This window comes from Hypanus sabinus, chromosome 3, assembly GCF_030144855.1.
Source record: "Hypanus sabinus isolate sHypSab1 chromosome 3, sHypSab1.hap1, whole genome shotgun sequence".
In the NCBI taxonomy this organism is placed as follows: Eukaryota; Metazoa; Chordata; class Chondrichthyes; order Myliobatiformes; family Dasyatidae; genus Hypanus; species Hypanus sabinus.
This window is the reverse complement of record NC_082708.1, coordinates 171,270,786-171,294,879: the sequence shown is the minus strand read 5'-3', so window position 1 is coordinate 171,294,879 and position 24,094 is coordinate 171,270,786. Positions and strand designations below refer to the sequence as shown.

At 39.0% G+C, this 24,094-nt stretch overlaps 1 protein-coding gene across 3 annotated transcripts; it reads right to left on the bottom strand.

Annotated features, from left to right (window-relative positions):
- Nucleotides 1-537: 537 nt before the first annotated feature.
- Nucleotides 538-22,855, bottom strand: LOC132391912 (pantothenate kinase 3-like). Of its 3 annotated transcripts, none has more exons than XM_059965676.1 (7): nt 22,460-22,855; nt 15,856-16,208; nt 13,672-13,925; nt 10,397-10,573; nt 9,409-9,532; nt 2,266-2,391; nt 538-1,100 (listed from the first exon to the last, which is right to left on the bottom strand). In XM_059965676.1, the coding sequence occupies exons 1-7, from the start codon at nt 22,728-22,730 to the stop codon at nt 1,050-1,052; spliced, it is 1,356 nt and encodes a 451-aa protein (XP_059821659.1). In that variant the 5' UTR covers nt 22,731-22,855; the 3' UTR covers nt 538-1,049. The 3 variants fall into 3 exon arrangements, with proteins under 3 accessions (XP_059821659.1, XP_059821660.1, XP_059821661.1); XM_059965677.1 differs by having other exon boundaries at nt 22,469-22,855; XM_059965678.1 differs by having other exon boundaries at nt 22,526-22,855.
- Nucleotides 22,856-24,094: the final 1,239 nt, after the last annotated feature.

The following is a 24,094-nucleotide window of genomic DNA, read 5'->3' as shown; positions in this document are numbered from 1 at the left end:
TCACATAAATCCTAAAACTAGATAAAGAGAACCCAATCAAATAACAAAAAAATTACACTTGTTCATTTATTTGAGAAAATTAATCCAATATTACATGAATTTGTTGGGAAACATATGTGAACCTTTGTTTTAATACACTTAACATCTAACTCAATTTATATTTTTGCACAATAACCAAATCAGAGAATAAAATGGACGTGTCGAAGTAATTATAATACAGTAAATGATTGTAGGATTTTATTTACTTATAAACCATTGATATGGAAGTCAAGCAGGATGCAATCTTTCTCAAATACAAAACTGACTGTTTTATACTAGTCAATTCATGGCTAGAACATAAGGGCAGAGGATCAATGTACCATGTTACAAAGAAAGAGGAATGAAGTAGGATAGAATGCAGTTGAAATTTTCCCAGCTCTTGAGTTTTTTATTATTGGCTGATATTTGGAGTAAAGGATCTCAATTACTGGAACAGTGTGGTGGTAATTTTATCAGGCATTTTGAAGAATAAAAAAATAACAAATGAGACACACGATATATAATGAGTAACTATCTTTTTATTTCACTGTAGATAACAATATTGAATATATTAAAAACTGTACATCGACTCAGTAAAATTTGCTACTTCAAAAAGGGCTGAAATTTAAGGGTTTTCCCCACCCCACCCAAAGCAAAATAAAATACATCCCTGCATTTTCTTTTTAATATAATTGCCACTTTCAGTTTAGAAAAATATTTCTATAAAAAGGTGCCATATGTATAGAAAAGATGCAAGATGCAAACAAAATAGTTCAATTCTTTCCTTCGAAGTGTAGTTGGAAGTACAAAAGAGCAGATCTTCATATACTATTTCATTAAAAAAAGGTGCTTTTTTATGTATTAAAAACAGACCTTTCCTTTTCTCTTGCACCAAGATATTCCCATAAATAAGTTCAGAGGAATTTAATTAGGTCACAACTTGCATTGAAGTAGTTTCTCTTTACTGCCTTCTCTTCCACAGCAGCCTCGTTACGGAGCTACAAAACGAACTGAAGAGATTTAATGGAGATTCAAACGGAGTTAACAAGCTCGAGCAAGGCTCCCACAGTGCCAAAGTAACCCTATAATAACAAAATTGATGTTACAGAATACAATTTAAAACTAAAAACAGCAAATATAGACAAATTCTTCCTTCAAATCAAAATGAGAGTAGTAAAGCAATCATTGAATATGCTATTTTGAACACATGAGCTCTGATGTTTTATACCAATGCCTTGCAGAACCTGCAGACTTCGACATCATTTAAGTTTGTATGTAATGGGATTAGAATTTTTGCTACAAAACCCCCAAACTCAGTTTTCAAAATTACAGGCATGGCTCCACATACCCAAAACCAAACAAAATCCTCCATGAGAAAGTCATTGAGAATCAATAGCATTTTTTAATTCATATTACAAACACTCACTTTGTAGGTAAAACATGAAAAAGGGGACTTCACTTCAAAAAATTCACTGCATCCTGATAAAAGTTTGGATTTTAAAAATTACATGCCTATTTTTATGAAGAACAACCAGCTATATACAAGTGGTAAGCAATATTTGAATTTTGCATGATCAAAATCTACACTGAGTGTTCAGATACTACCTCTACCAAGCCAAGCCACAATTAGCTTTTCAAACTTAGAATGACAAGGACAATTTCATAACTTAAGACAACAAAGCCACAAGACAGAGCTGCAGAGTTAACTCATTCGGCCCATCGAGCCTGCTTCACTATTCCATTACAGTTGGTTTATTATCCCTGAACCCCTTTCTTGGCCTTCTCCCCATAACCTTTGATGCCTTGACCAATCAAGAATTTACCAAATTCCACTTTAAATATACTTAATGACAGCCTCCACAACCGTCTGTAGCAATGAATTCTACATATTCACCACCCACTGGCTCTAAACTCCCCATCAATTTACCAAAGGTCTAATGATATTTTAGCTAATTTATTGTTTTTTTTAAATCCATCTTGATGGGGAATTCAGATTCTTCATGCAGTCATCTAAATCAGAATACATCAGAAGATTCAAAACCAGACAGTATTCAGAGTTGTTACCTATACTACAAGAGGCAAACAAGTCTGCATCATGATTGTTATAACAAAGAAAATTGTCAGGATAACTATCATGCAACCTTGCTATGTAGTGTCAGAATGCCAATTCATCTATGTAATACACAGATACAGAAGTCCTTTCCAAAATATTCCAAGTAAGCTTTCTTGAAAGAAACAGTAGCTCACCTCATGTTCCATAAAGAATGCCTTCAATTGTCCCTTTGACCAATAATCCAAAGCATAGGCCAATAGCTTCATAGATAAAGTATTGATCCTTAGAAAGTTACCAACAAACACCACTCTGTTAATGTTCTAAACAAGAAAAATTAGAAGCTTTAGGCATAGAACAGAAAAAAAATTCAAGTTATTTGAAATAAAGTACACATTTTAACTCCAAAAACATAAATGAGGACATGCAAAACTGAATTGTAAATTTCAGCAAATCACATGGGAAAAATGTACAATTTATTTCCTCCAAGAACTCTGAAGTCAGTTTTACCATTGGTATGTCATAATACTGAAAGACGCATTTAAGGGGAGAAATCTGAAGGATAATCTGAAGATTTAAATACCTCTTGGAAAATAGCTCTCCTCAGTATCCAAAGCTGAAAATCTTGGACCTTTATGAGGCATAGGGACAATTACCAGAACGTCAACTAAGCAAATCAGACTGATGTGGGAATAAAGAATTTCAATGCTCAGGACATTGGCATCATCATTGGGAAAAGGAATTTATCCACTGGGACAGGATTCACTTGAAATAGACTGGGATCAATGCCAGTGAAAAGTTAACAATTAGATCTGTGGATAAGGCATTAAGGCAAATGCTAACAAGACGGGAGGATTGCACACAACAGTTAAAGTGAAGTGACATTTAAAAAAATTAGGACATCACAATAGCAACATAATTATAATCAATACTGTCAGAGAAGGACATGTCATACAGAAGGAGAGTCAGATAATGGGATAAAAGGTAGAATATTTGTAAATTCATCTCTAGTGAGTACAACATGCAGATAATAGCACAAAAAGTGGGTATGATTCTTTAGCCACTATGGAAACAGTTGCAGAGTAACCAAGACAGCAAATTAAATATTATTGGAAATTCAACTTAGAAACAGACAAAAATGAAGGAAAATTGAGATGTACCCACTAATATCCAATTGGATATGACAGTAAAAAATAGCTCAAGTAATAGAATCAGCTTGGGTGGAGCCAATTAGCAGTATTAGATGGGGACAGAAGATATTGAAGAGAGCCACCCTTCCACATACCCTTCCCTCAAGCACGGTGATATAGCGTGTAGTATAAATCTGGGAAGAGGTGAATGTTACAAGTATAATACAGTAATCATGAGAACCATAAATCTCCAAAGACAGGACAAACCTTAAATAGTATCATAGGGAAGGAATTCTTGAGTACTCCAGATTACTCTCTGGATCAATGTGTTGAAAACCTACTAGGGAACAGGCCTTGGTTCTATACAATAAGGCACGGTTAATGAATAACCTTGATGTTACAGAGGCTTCAGAAGAGAAAAATCATTAAATTTAAAAATTTTATATCAATATTAAAAACAATTTAGTTCATTCTGAATTCAGGGTTCTAAAACCTGAATAAACCATATTATGAAGTTGAGGTCAGAGATGGATATGGTAGGTGGGAAACTAAAAGGCAACAACTGAAGAATTAACACATTGAGTCTTTTCAGGGATTTATAATAAATCAGATTGATATATTTAATAAAAAACAAAAGTAATCCAAACATGGCTATCAAGAAATTAAAATGTAGTACACTGGATTCTGGTTTATTGAACCATCAGTTAATCAAAGCAGCTGCTTATATGGGACAATTCTTAAAGAACAAAAATAATCAAGAAAACAGCTGGGATTCCCTTTGTTAATTCAAAACACTATGTCATCTAATTGTGACAGCCAGACTCTTGCCAGACAGTTTCTAACTAGTGTCAGTCACATCCACTACCCTGTGCTGAGAGCAATGTTTTTAAACGGCATCAGTTACGTGTTTCTAATCAAAAAGCAGTGATTTTTGTCACTGTTAGTCAGCGAGAAATAAGCATAAAGACAATTCCAAACTATTTTTTTCATTGCAGTTTCAAGCCTTCAGGCTTAAAGATGCCAGAAACAGCTGGAGTAAACATGAAACTATTTCTCTCTCTACCCCCACCGATGACCCCTTCTCCCGTCTTCAACCCTCCTCCTCTTCATGGACACCCCAGTCTGGTCTTCTGCCTGCTCTGGATCTCTTTATTGCTAATTGCCGATGGGACATCAACCGTCTCGACTTCACTGCACCCTGTTCCAATTCCAACCCAACTCCTTCCGAACGCTTTGCTCTCCACTCCCTCCGCACCAATCTCAACTTCACTATAAAACCTACTGATAAGGGGGGAACTGTTGTTGTCTGGCGTACTGACCTCTACCTGGCCGAGGCACAGCGACAACTCTGATACCTCCTCTTATTTACCCCTTGATCATGACCCCACTAAGGAGCACCAGGCCATTGTCTCCTATACCATCACCAACCTTATCAGCTCTAGGGATCTCCCATCCACTGCCACCAACCTCATAGTTCCCACACCCCACAGTTCCCGTTTCTACCTCCTACCCAAGATCCACAAACCTGCCTGTCCAGGTAGACCTATTGTCTCAGCTTGCTCCTGCCCCACTGAACTCACTTCTGCATACCTTGACACTGTCTTATCCCCCCCTTGTTCGATCTCTTCCCACCTATGTTCGTGACACTTCTCATGCTTTGAATTTTTTCAATGATTTTAAGTTCCCTGGCCCCCACCGCCTTATTTTCACCATGGATGTCCAGTCCCTATATACCTCCATCTCCCACCAAGATGGTCTCGAACCTTTTCGCTTCTTTTTGGATTCCAGACCTAACCAATTCCTCTCTACCACCACTCTCCTCCATCTAGCGGAATTAGTTCTTAATCTCAATAATTTCTCCTTTGGCTCCTCCCACTTCCTCCAAACCAAGGGTGTAGCCATGGGCACCTGCATGGGTCCCAGTTCTGCCTGCCTTTTTGTTGGCTTTGTAGAACAGTTCATGTGTGGTATCAGAGTGGGGTATCCATCCCACTCTTTTCCTTTGCTACATCGACGACTGCATTGGCGCTGCCTCCTGCAAGCCTGCTGAGCTCGTTGACTTCATTAACTTTGCCTCCAACTTTCACCCTGCCCTCAATTTTACCTGGTCCATTTCCGACACCTCCCTCCCCTTTCTTGGTCTTTCTGTCTCCATCTCTGGAGATGCTTATCTACTGATATCTACTTTAAACCTACAGACTCTCACAGCTACCTGGACTATTCCTCTTCCCACCCTGACTCTTGCAAAAATGCTAACCCCTTCTTACAATTCCTCGGTCTCCGCCGCATCTGCTCTCAGGATGAAGCTTTTCATTCCAGGACGAAGGAGATGTCTTCTTTTTTTAAACAAAGGGGCTTCCCTTCTTCCACCATCAACTCTGCTCTCAAACGCATCTCTCCCATTTCCCGCACATCTGCCCTCACCCCATCCGCCCGCCACCCCACTCGGGATAGGCTTCCCCTTGTCCTCCCTTACCACCCCACCAGCCTCCAGGTCCAACATATAATTCTCCGTAACTTCTGCCACCTCCAACGGGATCCCACTACCAAGCATGTCTTTCCCTCCCCCCCCATCTTCTGCTTTCTGCAGGGATCGCTCCCTAAGCGACTCCTTTGTCCACCCCATCCCTTTCCACCGATCTCCCTCCGGGCACTTAACCTTGTAAGCGGAACAAGTGCTACACCTGCCCTTACACTTCCTCCCTCACCACCATTCAGGGCCCCAGACAGTCCTTCCAGGTGAGGCGACACTTCACCTGTGAGTCGGCTGGTGTGGGAGACTGCGTCTGGTGCTCCCGGTGCGGCCTTTTATATATTGGTGAGACCCATCGCAGATTGGGAGACCGTTTCGCTGAACACCTACGCTTGGTCCGCCAGAGAAAGCAGGATCTCCCAGTGGCCACACATTTTAATTCCACGTCCCATTCCAGTATGTCTATCCATGGCCTCCTCTACTGTTAAAATGAATCCAAACTCAGGTTGGAGGAACAACACCTTATATAACGGCTGGGTAGCCTCCAACCTGATGGCATGAACATTGACTTCTGTAACTTCTGTTAATGCCCCTCCGCCCCTTCTTACCCCATCCCTGACATATTTAGTTATTTGCCTGTTCTCCATCTCCCTCTGGTGCTTCCCCCCCCCCCCCTTTCTTTCTCCCAAGGCCTCCTGTCCCATGATCCTTTCCCTTCTCCAGCTCTGTATCCCTTTCGCCAATCACCTTTCCAGCTCTTAGCTTCATCCCACCCCCTCTGGTCTTCTCCCATCATTTCACATTTTCCCCTCCCCCCACTACTTTCAAATCTCTTACTATCTTTCCTTTCAGTTAGTCCTGACGAAGGGTCTCAGCCCGAAACATTGACAGTCCTTCTCCTTATAGATGCTGCCTGGCCTGCTGTGTTCCACAAGCATTTTGTGCGTGTTGTTGTATGAAACTATTTCATTACTTCAAGCTAGGAATTACAAAGTATTTGAAGGTTTCGACAATCATTGTGAATGTTACAATATGAAGATTTGGAAGACGCAATCAAAGAAAGCATTGTTTATAAGCAATCCATTATCTACCTACACTAGGTTGTAGTGATTTTCTTCATTTACAATCAAAAGAATGTGCCAGCGTACACTGGATGAATTCCTCTGTCGATAACTATTAGGAACTAATATAGAACTGTTGTAATATTGATAGTGTTTTAACTTGTTCTGTGTTTCAGTTAAATACATAATTTGTTACTCGGTTAAATGGTAGTTTGCCTTTTCTTTATAACTTTTTAACTATTTTCATGAACCTCTGGCTTTTTGCGGCACCTGTGTAATTGGGCCAAAATGCTCCAGTCCCGATGCATCCCAAATAACCAGAATCCATTGTATTAGATCTAAGAAAAAAGCTTTCAATGATACAATAACTGCAAAGGGATTGAAAAAAATCTGAATTCAGAGGACCGCCCTGAAATCAATAAGAAGCCAATGAACATCAGAATGTAAACGCTATAGAGAAAAGCTTAAATAAAATTGGATCATTGCAGGCATTTGGAGAAAAAGAAACAGCTAAATTAAACTAATGTCTGTCAACATGCACAAATCTTCCTAGAAACAGTAAACAGATCTATACAGTACAAAGAGTTTAAAAACAGCACATGGAAATGGAGATAACAACTAAGCATGGATTGGGGGCTGGTTAACAAACAGTAGAAATATATCTGGACCTGATGCCCTTATGCATGTCACTGAAATTTAGCATGGTTACAACAAGCAACTAGCATGTTAGCCTTCAATGCAAGGGATTTGTGGATGACAATAAAAAATACACTGAAAGAAGGTTGCAGAGAGCTTCTAGAATGCTAATGAAAACACTAAAAGCACTTTAAAAAACAGAAGGCCACTAATAATGGTTTGAAGTGATAAAGGTTCGTGTACTTGTAAAATTGAATATGTAATGCCAACACAAGCAGTTTCAGCAGATTAATCAGTGTAAATTAAATGCAGGTCTGTTTTTCAGTCATTTCCAGGAGGTAATTCACTTTGAACACCAAAGGCCAATCATCAAAACATACTGAGTAGAAGTAATCATCAACCAGCTTAACAAATTTGTATTGAAAGATGGAAGCATACAAAGAGCTTAAATAATTTAAGGGGAATGAAAATGGTACAGGATGGCACACAAGATCTCATATAGACAAGCTTAAAAAAATTTAACATGCAAGATTATAAGACAATTACAAAGCATATACATGCCAAAGTAATAATTTGAAATGCATTAACATAAATCATGAAAATTGTAGGAGAAATAGTGCATCCAGAAAAATCCTGAATTTATACACATAAACAGAAGTTTAAAATTGTTAATAAGTGTCTGTTAATCAATTTAATCACCTCATTTAACAGATTTGTTATTATTTTGATTTTCTTCTGAACAGCAGGGACAATGTCTTCAACAGATCTGGCTGCCAAAACATGATGAAAGTAGCTTTTTTTCCAGCTGTTAGATTCTTCAATATTTTCTTGGGCATGTCTTGTTCTGGGTCTTAGCTCACCCCCTCAAATCATTACTACCTGACTGCCTTGCTTTAGAAAAGGCTTCACCATTGTAATCAGGATGGCAATTACCAGCTAGTTAGTAACAGGCTGATTATGTTGTTCGTAAACATCATCAACCATAATGAATAGTTGTCAGAAAATTCTCCTGAAAAGACCCCACAAAGAATGAATGTACAACCAAGTGAAATAAATGATGCAATCTATAAACATACAGCTGTTAGCAAGAGAATAATAGAAATTTTACCAAATTTCTTAATTTAGACTAAATTATTGTAGTCTCTTCAGTCTTAAGATAATTAATTCATCTGTGGATGTAATTGAAGGGTCAAGCTTCTGCTTCAGGAACACGGTTAGGCTTTAGAAAGTTTAAAAAATCCATAACATCAAGCAAATTATGATGATGGGCTAGAAAATTATAGATTCTTTGAACTTCAATGGGAATGATCAAGGTCAAACCAGATAAAGTCTTAGCTAAGTAGTGATTTAGGTTTTTAAAAAAAAGAACTAAAATTTCAACAAAAGGTTACAGTTACTATTTCCTGGTCTACCAAATATGAAGAACCAACCAGATGTTGCAAGAGATTAGAACTCTGGTGGGTTCCATGCAAGTCTTAGACAGTTTACTGATTTTGATCATTGTGAAGTGAGGTTAAGAAGCTCTTTAATAGACTAAGACTCTGCAGTGCTTTAAAGTTGAGCTGTTAATATTTAATGCATATACTTATTCTTTATCTGGAACTTCATTAATCAACTTAAATATTTGCATTTCTACCCAATTGGAACTTGCAGTATAGGCCTTGGTGCTTTCATAGCCCTGTACAATGCTGCTTGATCTGGATGCTACAAGGCAGCACTGTAAAGAAGCTAAAAACACAAAGCAAATTTTCCTCCTTTGGGCAAATCCCTATTAGTTTGAATGAATTCTTCAAAAACAAAGAACTGCCAAAGCTGAACAACTGGCCTCTGCATAATGATTTAATAATTTTAAAAGTTCTCCATATTGGTACCATAGCAAAATCTTAAATATTTCCTTTAATTTTAACTTTTCTGAGTACATTTTTAATTAGACAAACATTTGTTTAATGTCAGCAAGATCCACTCAACGACTGTACACAAATAGAATTTATGCTGATTCTTTCACATTACAGACAAAAAGAGTTTCAAAACTGTTCCAACCTCATTCAGTGCACACATCCTGGCTATGGAGCCAATGTTGTTTGTGATGGTGACCAAAGTAGCTCTAGCCAAATCTTCTTTGTTCACTGCTTCCCGTTTTTCTTTACTCATCATATTGCCAAAACTAGAGAAAGAAACAAAGGTTCAAACTACATATTTTGGAAAGATACAACTGACTCAGTCCTATACTACCAATCCCACTTTTGGGGCAATCTGACGATTTTAACTCCAATTACTACAAGTCATTATAAACTGCTGTTATCACCTGGAAAAGCAAGTTTTTTAAGACTTAACAGGATTAACACGCCATCTGAAAACTTCATAACCTTGATGACTATCGCATTTTTACCCAGCTCTTTAGGCATTTTTTGTTTCTTTTTTAAAAACAGCAGCATTTAGTGTGCCCCTATAAGAAAAGGTTACAATTATTGTAATGCTGATGGAACCCTATACATACCCTTTGCTTTAGGTCACATTCTTATCCTACAAGGATTGCTTTCACGCTCCTGGATATCTAGTGACCCCTAATGGACACTGCACACAGAATTAGGTTCAGCTGTGATACTGTCAGAGTCAAATAACTTGTGTACTACTTCTGTTTAAAGAATTGGTACTTGATCAGAGTGCAGAGATCAAATTAGAGTAAAGCAATTAAGCAACACCTGGATCAAGTTAATTTGAAATCTGATGCTCCAAATACAAAAATCTTCAACGAGTCATTACACTTAAATGAAAGGAGAATATTTCAGGAATAGAGATCAATGTGCTATACATAGGTTCTCATTTTTTCCTTTTAGAAGTAACTTTCATTTACCGTGCAGTTTTTTAAAAAACCATACATTTTTTAAAATCTGCATATAGCTTGAAAGTATTTCAAAAATGGAGGAAATTTAAATTGCCAACATTTGTTTGTCAACACAAACTAGATTTTCTTTTAAAAACACTGTATTTCCTTACAAAGGCAAAAATAATCAAAGGACTCTCTCACCTGGATGCCACAGCCCAGCCTGGAAGTCCAAACCTGTCATAGTCTCCACCATAGATATCCCTTACTAATTTATCCACCTTTGTACTTTCTCCAAGTGATGCCATTTCAAGGGCTTCTTCAAAGGTTGAACAACCAGTCAGGAGGCAGCAAAGACCGAGAAAGGTTCCACCACCAAGACTGAAAAAACATTTCATGAGGTGGGTTAGGAACAAATTTTCAATCCCATATCTTACATATTATTTGTGGGCAAGCTTAAACAATTTCTCCCCCCCCCAGTAACTGTTATACAATTACTATTGCAATTGCACCATCTAGTGGCATGCTCTGAAAACAGAAACAATGAATGTATGTATTACAGAGATACAGCATGGATAAGGCCCTTCTGGCCCAACAAGACGCACCACCCAGCAGCCCACCCTATCAAACCTGAACCTAACCATGGGACAATTTACAATGACCAATTAACCTACCAAATGGTATGTCTTTGGAACAGGGGATCAGAATCAGAACTCCAAACTCCAATGCCCTGAGCTGTAAAGGCATCTCGCTACTATGGCCCTCATGTTAACCACCTTTAGCACATCAAGGAACATCTTCTGTTCTCTGAAGATTATGCTATATTGATATTATAATAAACAGCATTTCAAATTATGTTTCCATTTATTGTGTTCCATTGCTGAAGTTAGTTGAGGTGCTACTATCAATGCTTCCATTGTCGCCAGATGCAGCCACAAACCTCTGGCTGCTTGAGCATTTCACTTCACAGTAGGGAGAAGATGGAAAATCAACATTTCTATTTCAAGATAAAAATCTTACCCAGAAAAAAATGTTTCCAAACACAATGACTTTGAATAATAATTGCACTAGCAGCTTTGGTGTAAGGTGTCCCAAACTTTTTCATAGGTGTGTTATTAATAATTGAAAAGTACAAAATTCTCAATTAAGCATGTAAGTTCTTAATCATAGCAGAGCATCCTTTCCCTGAGGCGGAGGTGAAAAAGAAACAGTTGGGGAGTGGGGCATGGGGAATAGTGGTAGATGGAAGGACGACACACACACAAACACACAAAAACAAAGGTAGACCACAGCAAGAAGCCTGTCTTAGAAACCTATTTTAAGCCAATCAAGGCTTTCTATGATTGGGAAACCTCCATCTATATCACCGATTTAGCAAAATTTCAGGAAAACATTTGCATAAACTTCAATACAGGGAAAATATTGCAACCTCATTAAAAGGCTGCTTAAAGGCAGGTAAAGAATGAAAACAATTATTAAAATTAGGATTTAAAAAACAGTTTAGGATACACACAGGCACTAAATACAGGATAAAAATGATCACTGTTGGAATAGAGGGTGAATAGACCAGGAAATACAAAGTTCGCACACTACTGCAGAAGATCGTGGAATAGACTTTTGCATTTGTCCTGAAAATATGCTGCGGAAATAGTAACATTGTGATGTCTAGATACTTGCATTAACAAGATTTTTTTGAAAACAATCAAGTCATGAAAAGGAGAGGCAATCAACAAACCACATTTTGATGATAAAATTTGTGAAGTGCACCACATCAGTTAAATTAAAAAAATTCTCAATCAAGTGGGATCAGGATTTAAAAGAAATTGAAACATTTGTGTCTCAGATCAACCCAATATTTGTTAGTCTGATTTTTTTTTATTAAAAACTCATTTCCTTTTGCAATTTACATTAAAATATTTCCACTGTTAAAAAATGCATGAACGACTAAATACACTAATGAGTCAAGGATTCAAGGTTGAAAACCAGCAAAGGTTTCTGCAGAATTAAGCATAGATTTTTCCTGTGAATGATCAAGCTAGCATTATATGACAGTGCAATGGAATTACATTCAAACTATTTTGCATCTGATAATTTAAACCGTATCATAAATGTTTACAGATAAGCATCACAGATGAGAATATCAAGTCTGGGTACCATTAATTAAAAGTTGGATACTAGGGGAATAAGCTGATGAAGCAAATAACCTAATCACTATGAATTGCCATCAGACCCACTCTCCCTACATATTTCATGCAATGGACATATCTTGTGTGAAACCTTTACTGCTTTCCACCAGTCTCAATCACCCACAAGCACTACCATAAATGCCTGACAACTCACTTTTGTTAAAGGCGTCATCATAGTTTTTAAATGTCTGACATTCAGTGGAAATTTAAAAATAGCATAAATTTAAAGCATTAATTTTAAAACACAAGGATGAACTCCTGGAACTAAAGCAAAACAGTAACCTATTAAAATAAGTGGCCTTTGCCATTTGCACAGCTGATGTGAAGATGGAGGCTCAGATATCAAGTTAAATCAATAGGAATGAGAAGAGCTACTAGGATACTCAGCGAGGAGCACAGTTGCAGCAACATTTCAGTCCAGCATATTCCTGATTTTGTTCCAGTGTGGAGAATAGCAAGTCTTTGGACTGGAGATTGATCTGCTGCTTCAGTTAGTGTCACGCTCACCAAAAGCAAAGCAGCAGCAACCATCCCCTCGACAGACCCCACATTCTGCACCAAATTCTCAAAATAGAACATTGAACAGTTCAGCACAGTACAGGCCTTACAGCCCATGTAGCAACACTTTAATTGACAAAGATTAATACAACCCTTCCCTACTACACAGCCCTGCATATTTCTTTCATTTGCTTATCTAAGGATCTCTTAAATGACCCTCCACCACCACCTGTGGCAGGGTGTTCCATGAATCGACAACTTTGTATAAAAAGGTATCTCTGGCATGCCCCCCCCCCCCCCATACTCTCCTCCAATCACCGTAAAATTATGCCCCCTTGTATTAGCCATTTCCACCTTGGGTAAATGTCTGGCTATCCACTCAACCTATGCCTCCGATTGTCTCGCACACCTCTATCAAGTCATCTCTCATTCTCCTCTCCAAAGAGAAAGCCTTAGTGTGCTCAACCCATTCTCATAAGACACTGTCTCTAAAGGAGAGGTTCCCAAACTTTTTTTTTTAATGCCATGGACCAATTATCATTAAGCAAGAAGTCCAAGAAACCCCAGATTGGGAACCCTGCTCTTAAGGTTTCACATCCTTCTTATGCAACCAGAACTACACACCTCATGAAACAATAGTTTATGCACAAATGTTAAATAGAAGAGAATATTAAAGTTATATTCTCTACTCATTATATGGGCATTTCAGGCTTCCCAGTAAAACAAACACATTCATGGCACTAAGGCATGGCAATCACATTCATTTTAGAAGTATCTGCTGCATTTGTTGCTTACCTGGTGCCAGTTACCCGCTTGTAATTATCCTTTGAGTATACAGCAAGAATACTGACTCCTGATCCGATGTTCACCAGTAACAATGGATACGGATTATCCAAAGCACATGCCATTTTTTGGCACCTTTCTGGATCAGTTGGATGTTGAAAGTAGTAGCACTCCGCACACCCATTGAAGCCTACTGAATCAATGTACATCATTCCATGGATAAGGCAGTCAAGTTCATCCAGTTTTCGAAGTTGTAGGTTAGCAATCTATTTTTTAAACAAACCAGCTTCAGTATGAAGTAACACTTGCAACAATTTAAAAAGTTTTTATCCCAACTATTTTTTCTTCAATCCAAGTTGTTACTGAAAATATTTTTCATTTCCTTCATAGAGCTCTAATCTAGAGGAAGCAAATGCAGTCACATCCAAATCCATTATAGAAGTTATAAATCCCACTGAAGAATACTCATAGTAAAACTTCTTGTCAAACCTAGAATTTGAGTGTTGATTACTGCAAAATCTGTAAATTACATGATTTAGCTATGTAATGTCACCGGGCTGCTCAAGTAGAAATATAACTAAAGGGGTAGAATTACCTCACTCAATAAGCAGGCATCAGCTCAGCAAACCAGTGAACACTACATTCCTCTCATTGTGGAGCAGATCAAATGCAGAACAGAATCTGACAAATCAAGTTATTTGATTTATCCACAGCCATTTCAGTGGAACCAAAATTCTGTGACTAGTCAAATACCAATCAGAGCAGGCAAATATCTGTTTTTATTGCTTTATTTCTACTTAACTTTCAAGTACTTCAGTGGTTATTTGCTGGTTTTAAAATCAAATCTCCAAAACATTATATTAATTCAATTGAGGATAAAGAAGTCAGATCAGATTAGAATGAAATCTTATTTAATAAACAGTCCGCACATTTAAACCTATTGATTAATTATAGAACATAATATGGCAAAACTTCCAGAAGCATGACATGATTGCAGGAAAAATCAACTAAAAAGTTAGGAAAAGTAAATGTTTATTATTAAGAAGGTACCAAAAGCACACTATCACTTAAGAGTCAAATGAAAAGGGGGAAAGAGAGTGAAAATGATTTATGGGACTAGAACTTAAGCTTGTAAATTCATAGACTGCTGGGTCTCATTTCATACTATCATCATTCAGATCATCTAAGTGTGTTGATGGACCTGTATTTAGTGCTTTTTTTTTGCAAGACTTACATATTCTAAATTGAAAAAAAAGCAAATGAATAATATCATTACATTTATAGTCAAATGCACTTCTGGAATGAGATGACAAACTAAAAATCCAGAAAGATCATACAGGATATTCAATGAACTAACTTGACCAAGTGTCCTTGGAGATTAAATTGTTAAACTCGTTTCATGAATGCACACGCTTAATAGCTACGGCAATCATCCAGACAGCACAACCTCCAATTGTTCTTTGTTGATAGCAATAAAACCTTCACAAAAAAATAATTACTAATTACTGCAACTAAATATTAATCTAAAAATACTTAAATTATTTCAGTACAGCAATACAAAATTATTGTAAAGTAATCATTATTTTAAGTCAGCAACCTTCAAACGGTGCACGTAACCTGTACATATCTGGAATGTGGGACGAAACAGAGGTCCACACAAGGTTACTGGGAGAACGGACAAAAATCCTTACCTTCAGTGACAGAATTTAACCCAGATCACTGGCACTCTAAAAACATTATGCTAACTGCTACATTACTGTGCGACCCCAAATTTTAAGAAAATCTATTTGAAAATGAAAACAAGGGCAACATTACACAGGACTGACAGCTAGGCAGACAAGAATTTTATCATGATGTATTTGATTTTACGCATACACACAGCCCTTAAGAATCAATTCCTCCCCCACCATCCGAGACATGCTCTTCACACAATTTCAGCCTCGTGATCAAATAATTACCAATTTTCCAGTCTGCAGACATTTAAATGAGTAGAGGAGGCAACACATCTTTCAACATCCTTCAACTATGCAAGGATCACAACCCTACTTTAAAAACTACTGCTGAAGTAGAAATTGAATTTTCCATTAACACTGAGACCAACTGACCACTGCATTCTGAACTGAGCTAAAGACAGGAAAACAATTTAGAAGATTAATATCTGTGGCTTTGGATTTTGCTAAGAGAAAATATACATACAGTCCGTAGGTCTGGTTCAAATTTGTATGCCCCGCCTCCAGTGGCACAGAGAGTTGTGTGCAAACTTGAGAAGTGTTTGGCTTTGCCCATCTGAATAAATGCTGGCATGTTCTGAGTAGGAAACCTTATGAAATGCAAACTGCCTTTGCGTCCACAAATTGTCAAGTCCTTGAGTTCAAGGTGCACGTCACGAATCCCTGTTGATCCATAAGCCACATTGGATGTCAAATATTTTCGTATGCTTCTTAGGTTTTCGACTTCCTCCTGCTCTTCCTCAGCAGTGATATCTTTTGGCTCAAAGTAAACCAGTTTCACCAAGGTTCCACCAATGTCCATGCCAAACCAAGGAAAAGCTACAAAAGAAAGAAAAGAGGCAAAATTTCTTAACAGAAGAGGATCAAACAATGGGAAAAGGAGCAATACACCTGGATCTTCAAGGATGCTTCTACATTCAGTGAGATCACAGCAAATTTGTTACATTAACACTACTCTCCCATCCTTCAAGTCAAGTCTACTAATAATACATTGGATGAACTCAAGCCTCCATAAAGAAGTTTCCCCTTATCTTTCCTAAATGGCCTAGCCCTTATTCTGAAATTGTGTGCCTCCTCAGCAGGAGAAAGATCCCACACCCAGTCATACCCTGGTCAGAAAGAATAGAAAATGCTGTCAAAAGGTCAGACAGCATCTACAGAAAGAGAGAGAGTCGATGTTTCCGGTCAGTAATTCTTTGTCAGAACTGGAATGGACAGGAAACAAGTCAGCATCAAGTTACAAAGAGGGATGGATAGGACAAAGACAATATCTCTAACAGCAAGACCAGCCTGCATTTGAGGATAAAATATAAATAGCAATGCGATTCATTAGGGCAGATAAAGGGGAGAACATGACCTATTTGTGGATTTTAAGAATAAATTAAGGGAGTTACAGAAAAAATATAATTAAAGGATGGAAGAGCTTGAAAATGCAGGTGATGCACAGCTTTGTCTTCTGGGATCATGGAGACAGAAAAATTGACATTAATACAGATAACCTGACCAATTCTGATAAAGAAAGAATGCAACAGACCAAAAGTTAGAGAATTCAATAGAATCTGGAAAGCCAGTATGTGCCCACAGAATGAGGTATTTTCCTCAAGATCACACTGGGCCTTGTTATAATAGTGTAAGATGGCAGAATGGGAAGAGGAACAGGAAAACCCAGGATCATTCCCATGGACTGTAAACTGGGGCTCCTCAAAGCAGGCATATGAAGAGAAGAGGTTAGAAGAAATGCAGAACTTCATGGTTACATGAGAAATCTGCCACAAGACAGTAATTGGTGGAAATCAAAAGGATGACCATGGAGTCATGAAATGAATAGGGAAGGGATGATCCCTTTGAAGTATCAAACAGGGAACAAAATACAAGCTGTATTTGGTGGTGAAAGGAATACAGGCAGTGGAAATTGCTCAGAATGATTTGTTCAATTTACAGACTGGTGGGGTGGAAGGAAAGGGTGAGAGGAAAAAGGCAGAAGATTCTGATGTTATAGTTGAGAGTTATTAACTGTAGCAAAAAGGAAGCCACAATTCATGGAGAAATATCTGAGTCATGCATGTAGAAAGTCAACTTCAAAGCAAAAGAGAAATTTAGAAAAGGAAATTCTTAGCAGATTGGGACGTATAGCCAAGAAAACTTAGAACATTAGACTCATTATAGAGGCAAGAGATCCAGAACAAGAGTCAGATAAACTATTTGAAGGCAAGAGCAGAATGGAAAATGGTGTAAGCAATGAAACAAGTCCCTCCCTAGTGCACAAAGCAGCACCAATACATTTGGCACAGCAGCACCCACACAGGCTGAACCGATACATACTGATCCACATATCATACAAGAAAAAACATTGCTTGGGGTCCATGCAAGTCCCCTTACTACATCCTCGATCTGAGTGGAGCTGGAGAAGTTACTCAATGTAACAGCCCCTCAACATATTTAGTAAGCTTAGATGAGATGGTCTCAAAATTAGAAGTTCAGAAAATAAAATTAGACTACTTATTCTTGCTTCACACAACAAAACCATCCTTTGTACTGGTCCAATGAATCTCTGTTATACTCCACTGTCTGAAACTGTTTCTTCAGCTTTAAGGATTCTAAAACCATGCATATTATTCAAGAGGCTAGTCTCTTTATGGCTAACTACAGCATAATATGCTTGTACTTATTCACTATGCTGTCATTTTCGGTGAGCACAGCAAAGTCATTCTCTTCCTTAATACATCATGGGGTGCTACCATTCATTGGAAAGTCTAATAGAGATGGGACACAAGATGGTTTGTCGTTCCCCCCCCCCCCAAGCCAAATCTTTACTGATTACAAAAAATTGAAGTTGCAAACCCAAGCCCCTGTGGCATCTCATTTGTCACAGCCTGTTCATCTGCTTTAGTCTGCTCTCTGTCCCAAGCCAATTCCTAATCTATGTCTGTACACAACCCACAATTCAGTTTAGTCTGGTTAGCCATTCTCTAGTGTAAGGGTTTCCAACCTTTTTTGTGCCACGGACCTCGACCATTATCTGAGGGGTCCGAAGACCTCAAGTTGGGAACTCCTGCTCTAGTGCAACCTTGCAAAAAGTCTTCTAAAAATTTAGCAGTTTACCAACCTCTTTTTATATTTATCACATCCTCAGAAAGAGTTAAGTAAGTTTCATTTTAGTATAACAATGTCCCAGATTTTTCTGATGGACAAATTAGGAGAACGGGTCAAAAACTAAATCAGTTTATTATTGTCATGTGAAGGCACAGCAAAAAATTTATACCATTTATAAATGGCAACAGAGCATTGAGGTAGTACAAGGGAAAATACTAACAGGATACAGAATAAAGTGTTCTTATGACAGAGAATGTGCAGGCAGACAATAAGATAAAAGCTCACAAGGTAGACTGTGAGGTCAAAAGTCCATTTTATATAAGGCAACCATTCAATAGTGCTTCAAGAGCAGGATAGAAGTTAATCTTGAGCCTAGCGGAACATGCTTTCAAATTCAGAATGGTGATCTGCATTCAGAGCTGAGGCAGCTGAAACTGTATATAGTACTCATGAAGATAAACTAGAGGCTAATCTCCAGAGTATACAGGCACCCATGAACTATAGGATGAGAAAGCAGAGTGCTTAAGGAGCATGGGATTTAAAAGGACAGATTGAAGATTTAAAAATGAGGATTTTTTTGACTAGAACCATTACCATGGTCGAAAGCAGATCAAGAAATAGCCAGATAATTCTCAATTTGTTATCTTTCCTTAATGTGGTACAACCACCTTGACAGAAAAGTAATGCTTCCCCTGGGACCCAACAATCAAATTTCCATTAACGGGCTTACTAACCCACTCAGATCAAGATATAATGCATTGACTTATGAAAAGTTAAATACAAAACAAGGCCAAACCAACAAGATATCAAAAGCACACAATTGCATCTGTAAGCCTCAAGACTAGAACTTTCTGGAAAAATCCTCAGACCCACACCCACTGAAAACTGGTTGTCTTGAATGATTTATAAACTACAGAAAAATCACAAAAGTTACTGTAACATCTGTGGGTACAAAGTATAGCCTTAATTCACTGAGAGTGGATGTGGAAAGGACATTTCCTGTAGTGGGGAATCTAGGACCAGAAGGCACAGAATAAAGGGAGGTCCTTTTAGAACAGAGATGAGGAGGAATTTCTTTAGCCACAAGGTAGTGAATCTGTGGAATTCATTACTACAGGTGGCTGTGGAGACCAGGTCATTGAGTGTATTTAAAGCAGATGTTGATAGGTTCCTGATTAGTCAGGGCATGAAAGATTACATACAAAAGGCAAGAGATTGGAGTTGAGTGGGAAGTGGATCAGTCATGATCAAATACAATTCCAGTGGGTGTTATTTAAGAAAAAGTACCTTTCCCAAGTATGTCAGTATGCACTAAGGTAAATTGCACATACATCCTTTAAAATATCAAGATTACAGCAGAATGAAATATAAAATAGCTGGTCACATCCAAACAAGCTTACAAATGTGGAAATTTATGTCCCAGTGCTCGTACTGGAAATACTAAAGTTTTTCATTACAGAAGGCATCAAAAATCCCAAGTGAACAAAACATAAAACAGTAGAGCACAGAACAAGCACTGTCTTTTAATTGAAAGCAAAATTAAACTGATTTTCTTCTGCAAGTACCCAACCATGTGTCTACTTGCTTCTAAAATCCCTCCATCAAATCTGCTTCAACTCTCTCCTCACTGCAATTTATTCTCAGCACCTAACACTTGTCCAACCCCTCCCAATAACTCAGCCTCTAATTCAGGCAGCAGCCTAGTAAACCTCTTCTGCGCCCTTTCCAAAGTTTATAGTCTTCCTGTAATGGAAAAACCAGAATTGCACATAATACAGAAGAGTGTGAAAAAAAAGGAGACAACTATTTCTTAATCTTCACTCTTTTCCATTCTTTGCTCTGTTGCTGTTCACATTTGAATAGAGGAACAGCATTTGGATGAAAGACACGTTTCCTATGCTGAATTAGTTCAAGAGCAGAGGACACAGACTCAAAATAGAAGGGTGTCCTTTCAGAATGGAGATGAAGAGGAATTTCAAAGAGTGATGAATCTGTGGAATTTGTTGCCACGAGCAGCAGTGGAGGCAAAGTCTTTATGTACACGTGAGGCAGAAGTTGATAAGATTCTTGATTGTGCAGGGGCATAAACGGATACAGGGAGAAGGCAAGAGATACTGACTGAGAGGAAAATGCATCGGCCATGATCAATTGCCAGAGCAGACTCAACAGGCCAAATGACCTAATTCTGCTCCTATATCTTATGGTCTTATTCCAAAAGCTGGACAGGGTTGACAAATGGAAAAGTAGGCATTTCTCTGTAGTTTTTGACAAGTATCTTGTTGCTTCATCCACGTAGCCAGCTCAACAATGTTTTAGGAGGCTTCACCCCCCCCCCCCACCCCCACCAAGTTAAACTTAGTCTGGGTCGCAAGGCTTATTGCAGAGCAATGGGAAGTGACATGAGTGAACAGCAAAATATACCAACCTCATCTAATGGGACCTGTACTGCATAGTACAGTGCTTGAAAGCAAAAGCAGAAAAGTGTGAGAAAAGGTTATTTCATCAGCTGCTTCATCAAGTCAAGAGAACTTTGTCCAGTGCAGTAAAGTCTAAAGCAGAGGCTCCCAATCTGTGGTCCACACACCCTTGCTTAATGGTATTAGTCCATGGCATTAAAAAGGGTTGGGGACTCCTGGCCTAAAGCAGCACTCCCATGAAATCATGAAATTCAGAATTCCTCAACATTACCATGGAGCACATGGCCTCCAAACTTTCTGCCAAAGATCAAGGACAGATCTCATCTTATTACAACTAAGATTTCAATATTTGACCTATCAAATTTACACGGGCTGTCAGAACAATCATATTTCCACTCCACAATTGACCTTACTCATATTTACAACAATGCCACTCTGCATTTCCTGTAGTAACCTACTGTGGGGATAATTTACCAAATAACCCATCAACTAGCACTTCTTTAGATCATGGGAAGAAACCACAGTGCCGAGGGTAACAGAGCAATTTTCACATCAAGTGCATCGGAGATTAGGACTGAACTCAGGTTGCTAGAACCTATGGGAAACAGCACTCCCTGAAGATTCCCATGTAATGGAATGAAAGTGAAGACTGGTAGCACAGGTGGGCTGCTTGTTAGTAGGGTTGCTCATAGACAAACAAAATTCCCACTTAATTTCCAGCCTTTTTACTACAATTGCTTAAATGTTTAAAAATCTACCCATCTCAGGCTTCAGGATACTGATGCCTTCTATTGAGAATCTTCTTATCTTTGCCCAACCCCCTCATTCCATTATTTCTAATCTCACCAACCTGAGGAAGCAGCCTCTCAGACTCCAGCTGATCCACCCCAGCATGGTTGAAAATACTCACTTAAAGCTGTCACAGGGAAATTGAGGAAGCCCTGTATTACAGCGAGGAAACTGCTGCCTCATGCAATACAGCCCCATGAAGAATTACTCTGCTGATACTGCAACTCACTGCCACTCCAGTTACAGAACTCCCCTTGAAACTTGCACACACACAAAAATCTATAAAAAATTAAGTGATGTAGCAAACACTTCCCATCCCCAAACACCAAATAGAAACGGCAGGTAAATAGATAAGTGACCTAAACGGCACAGATTTTTGTTCACAGAAAAAGCCAAAACCAAACTAGATAAAAGATTCCATAATTATTAACACATATTTTATTCTACCTTGTTACATAAATTAACAAAATTCAAATTCATCAGCTTTCATGATGGGATTTGATTTTCTGCTTCAAACCTATATATACATATACACACACATACAGGTTTCTAGATTACTTCCAGTAACCAATAATATGAACTATACGAAAGCTGCCTCCCACAACCTATTTTAAAAATTGCTCAGAAATATAGCCAGCACATTTGTGTCAAAACAAAAACAGTAAAACGATCGAGCAGCTCTTAACCTTAATGTGCCTCGGAATTATTTTAACATCCAAGCTGAATTTATTAATAAAGGAGGAAAGAGTAAGGTTTAAAATAGAATCACACGGGGCTCACGGGACCGCAGCATCGTCCATTCCTCGCACCCGGGGCGCTGGTCCCATAGACACTCACGGGGTCTGTTCTTCTTGGCCGATTCCCGACGCTGTTTCTGCTGGCTGGTGCTCGGCAATGAATCCCTACCAGCCGCCGCTCGACCCTCATCTGGGCCGGATCCCGACGCCGGCGTCCCCTGCCCGGCCGCGCACCCCCTCTTCACTGTCTTCTGCTCCTCGCTCCGGCCATCATGATAACCGTTCACCACTGGCTTGCTGTCCATTATCCAAGCAGCCTACATTAAGCGACAAACGAGCACTCAACCGGCGACTTCGACAGCCGCCATTAGAACGGCGATAACCCGCCGCCGCCCCATCGTTAGAGCACCGGCTAGACACCGGAAATGCATTTTGATTGACAATAGCCTCTGCCGATCAGCACTCGTCAGAAATTGCACGTTAACCAATCAAAAAAGGAGGCGTCTTCATTTTTGTAAAACCCGTAGAAATAATGTTATATGACATCTGAGTATCTTACTATAAAAAATTAATTTATATGTACAATCGATAATTGCATCCAAAGGTAAAAAAACTATTAAATTGCTTAAAATTCAATTCTTACCGTCCGACTGTCCATCATGTGATTGACATCTAAAGAACCAACGGCTGGTGGCTCTCTAGTTCTTATAGCTTCTTTCCAGCCAATCACTGCACAAAGAGGTGACGCTGCTTTTTTTTTGTTTTATTTGCATGCAACGCATTTTCAAAGAAATGGAGGATTTTGAAAATTGAGGAATGTGTCGTGTGGCACTTCTAGCATAGAAGGAGATTTAACCTGTCCTCAGTGACGAGTTTAAATTAATGACATCATGCAGAGGCGGGGCCCTGTGGTGAGTGACAGCGATGTGCGGGCTTTGGCGGTGAGTGACAGGTAGGGGCTGGTCTGCGCGGTGAATGACAGGGAGCGAAGTCCCTGAATTTCGGCCGGAATGGAGTGAAAACTAATGATCGGCTGTCCATCGGGCCAGCAGCATCCCCTCCCCTCCCCCGGTAGGGTCACCATTTCGGCGGCTTTCTCCTGCTCTAGTTCGCAGTACCCTTTTCCGATCTGCTGTGCCGTGGCATAACGGGAACCCTGGAGTGGTGAGACTGCTTTTAAACGCATTCTATAGACGTCTTACCACAGATTTGGTGAAATTTACTGAGGACTCAGCTAAATGCCAAGGGTGGCACAACTCCAGATGAATTCAAAGCAATCTCCCAGCTCAGGGAACAATCCCATTCTCCGCTACTTTTCCACAAATTTCCAGCGTCTACACCCCTTATGTCATTTTCTACCACTCACCCTCACACTAGGGAAAATGTACAGTGGGCAATTAACCAACAGATCTACATGTCATCAAAGACTCAAATAGGCCACCGCAAATATAAGATTTCTGATTGGTTACACCACAGCCTGGCATGGAAACTCCAGTAAATGCAAGAGGCTGCCTAGAGTGGCGAGCCAGTTCCATCCATCATGGGTTCGGCTCTCCCAATCATTGAGGACATCTACAACAGGTAATGTCTCAGGAAGGCGACATCCATCATCAGGGACTGCCACCAATTAGGCCATTAGGTAGGTGGTACAGAAGCTTGAAGACCCACA

Bases quoted from the DNA above. Each gene is read 5' to 3' on its own strand.
- LOC132391912 (XM_059965676.1), bottom strand. From the start codon at position 22,730: ATGGACAGCAAGCCAGTGGTGAACGGTTATCATGATGGCCGGAGCGAG. The intron at 9,533-10,396 runs GTGAGAGAGTCC...TTCTTTCTCTAG, and splicing joins GGCTGGGCTGTGGCATCCAG to TTTTGGCAATATGATGAGTA. The intron at 2,392-9,408 runs GTTGGAACAGTT...TTTCTTGTTTAG, and splicing joins GGATGTGTGCACTGAATGAG to AACATTAACAGAGTGGTGTT.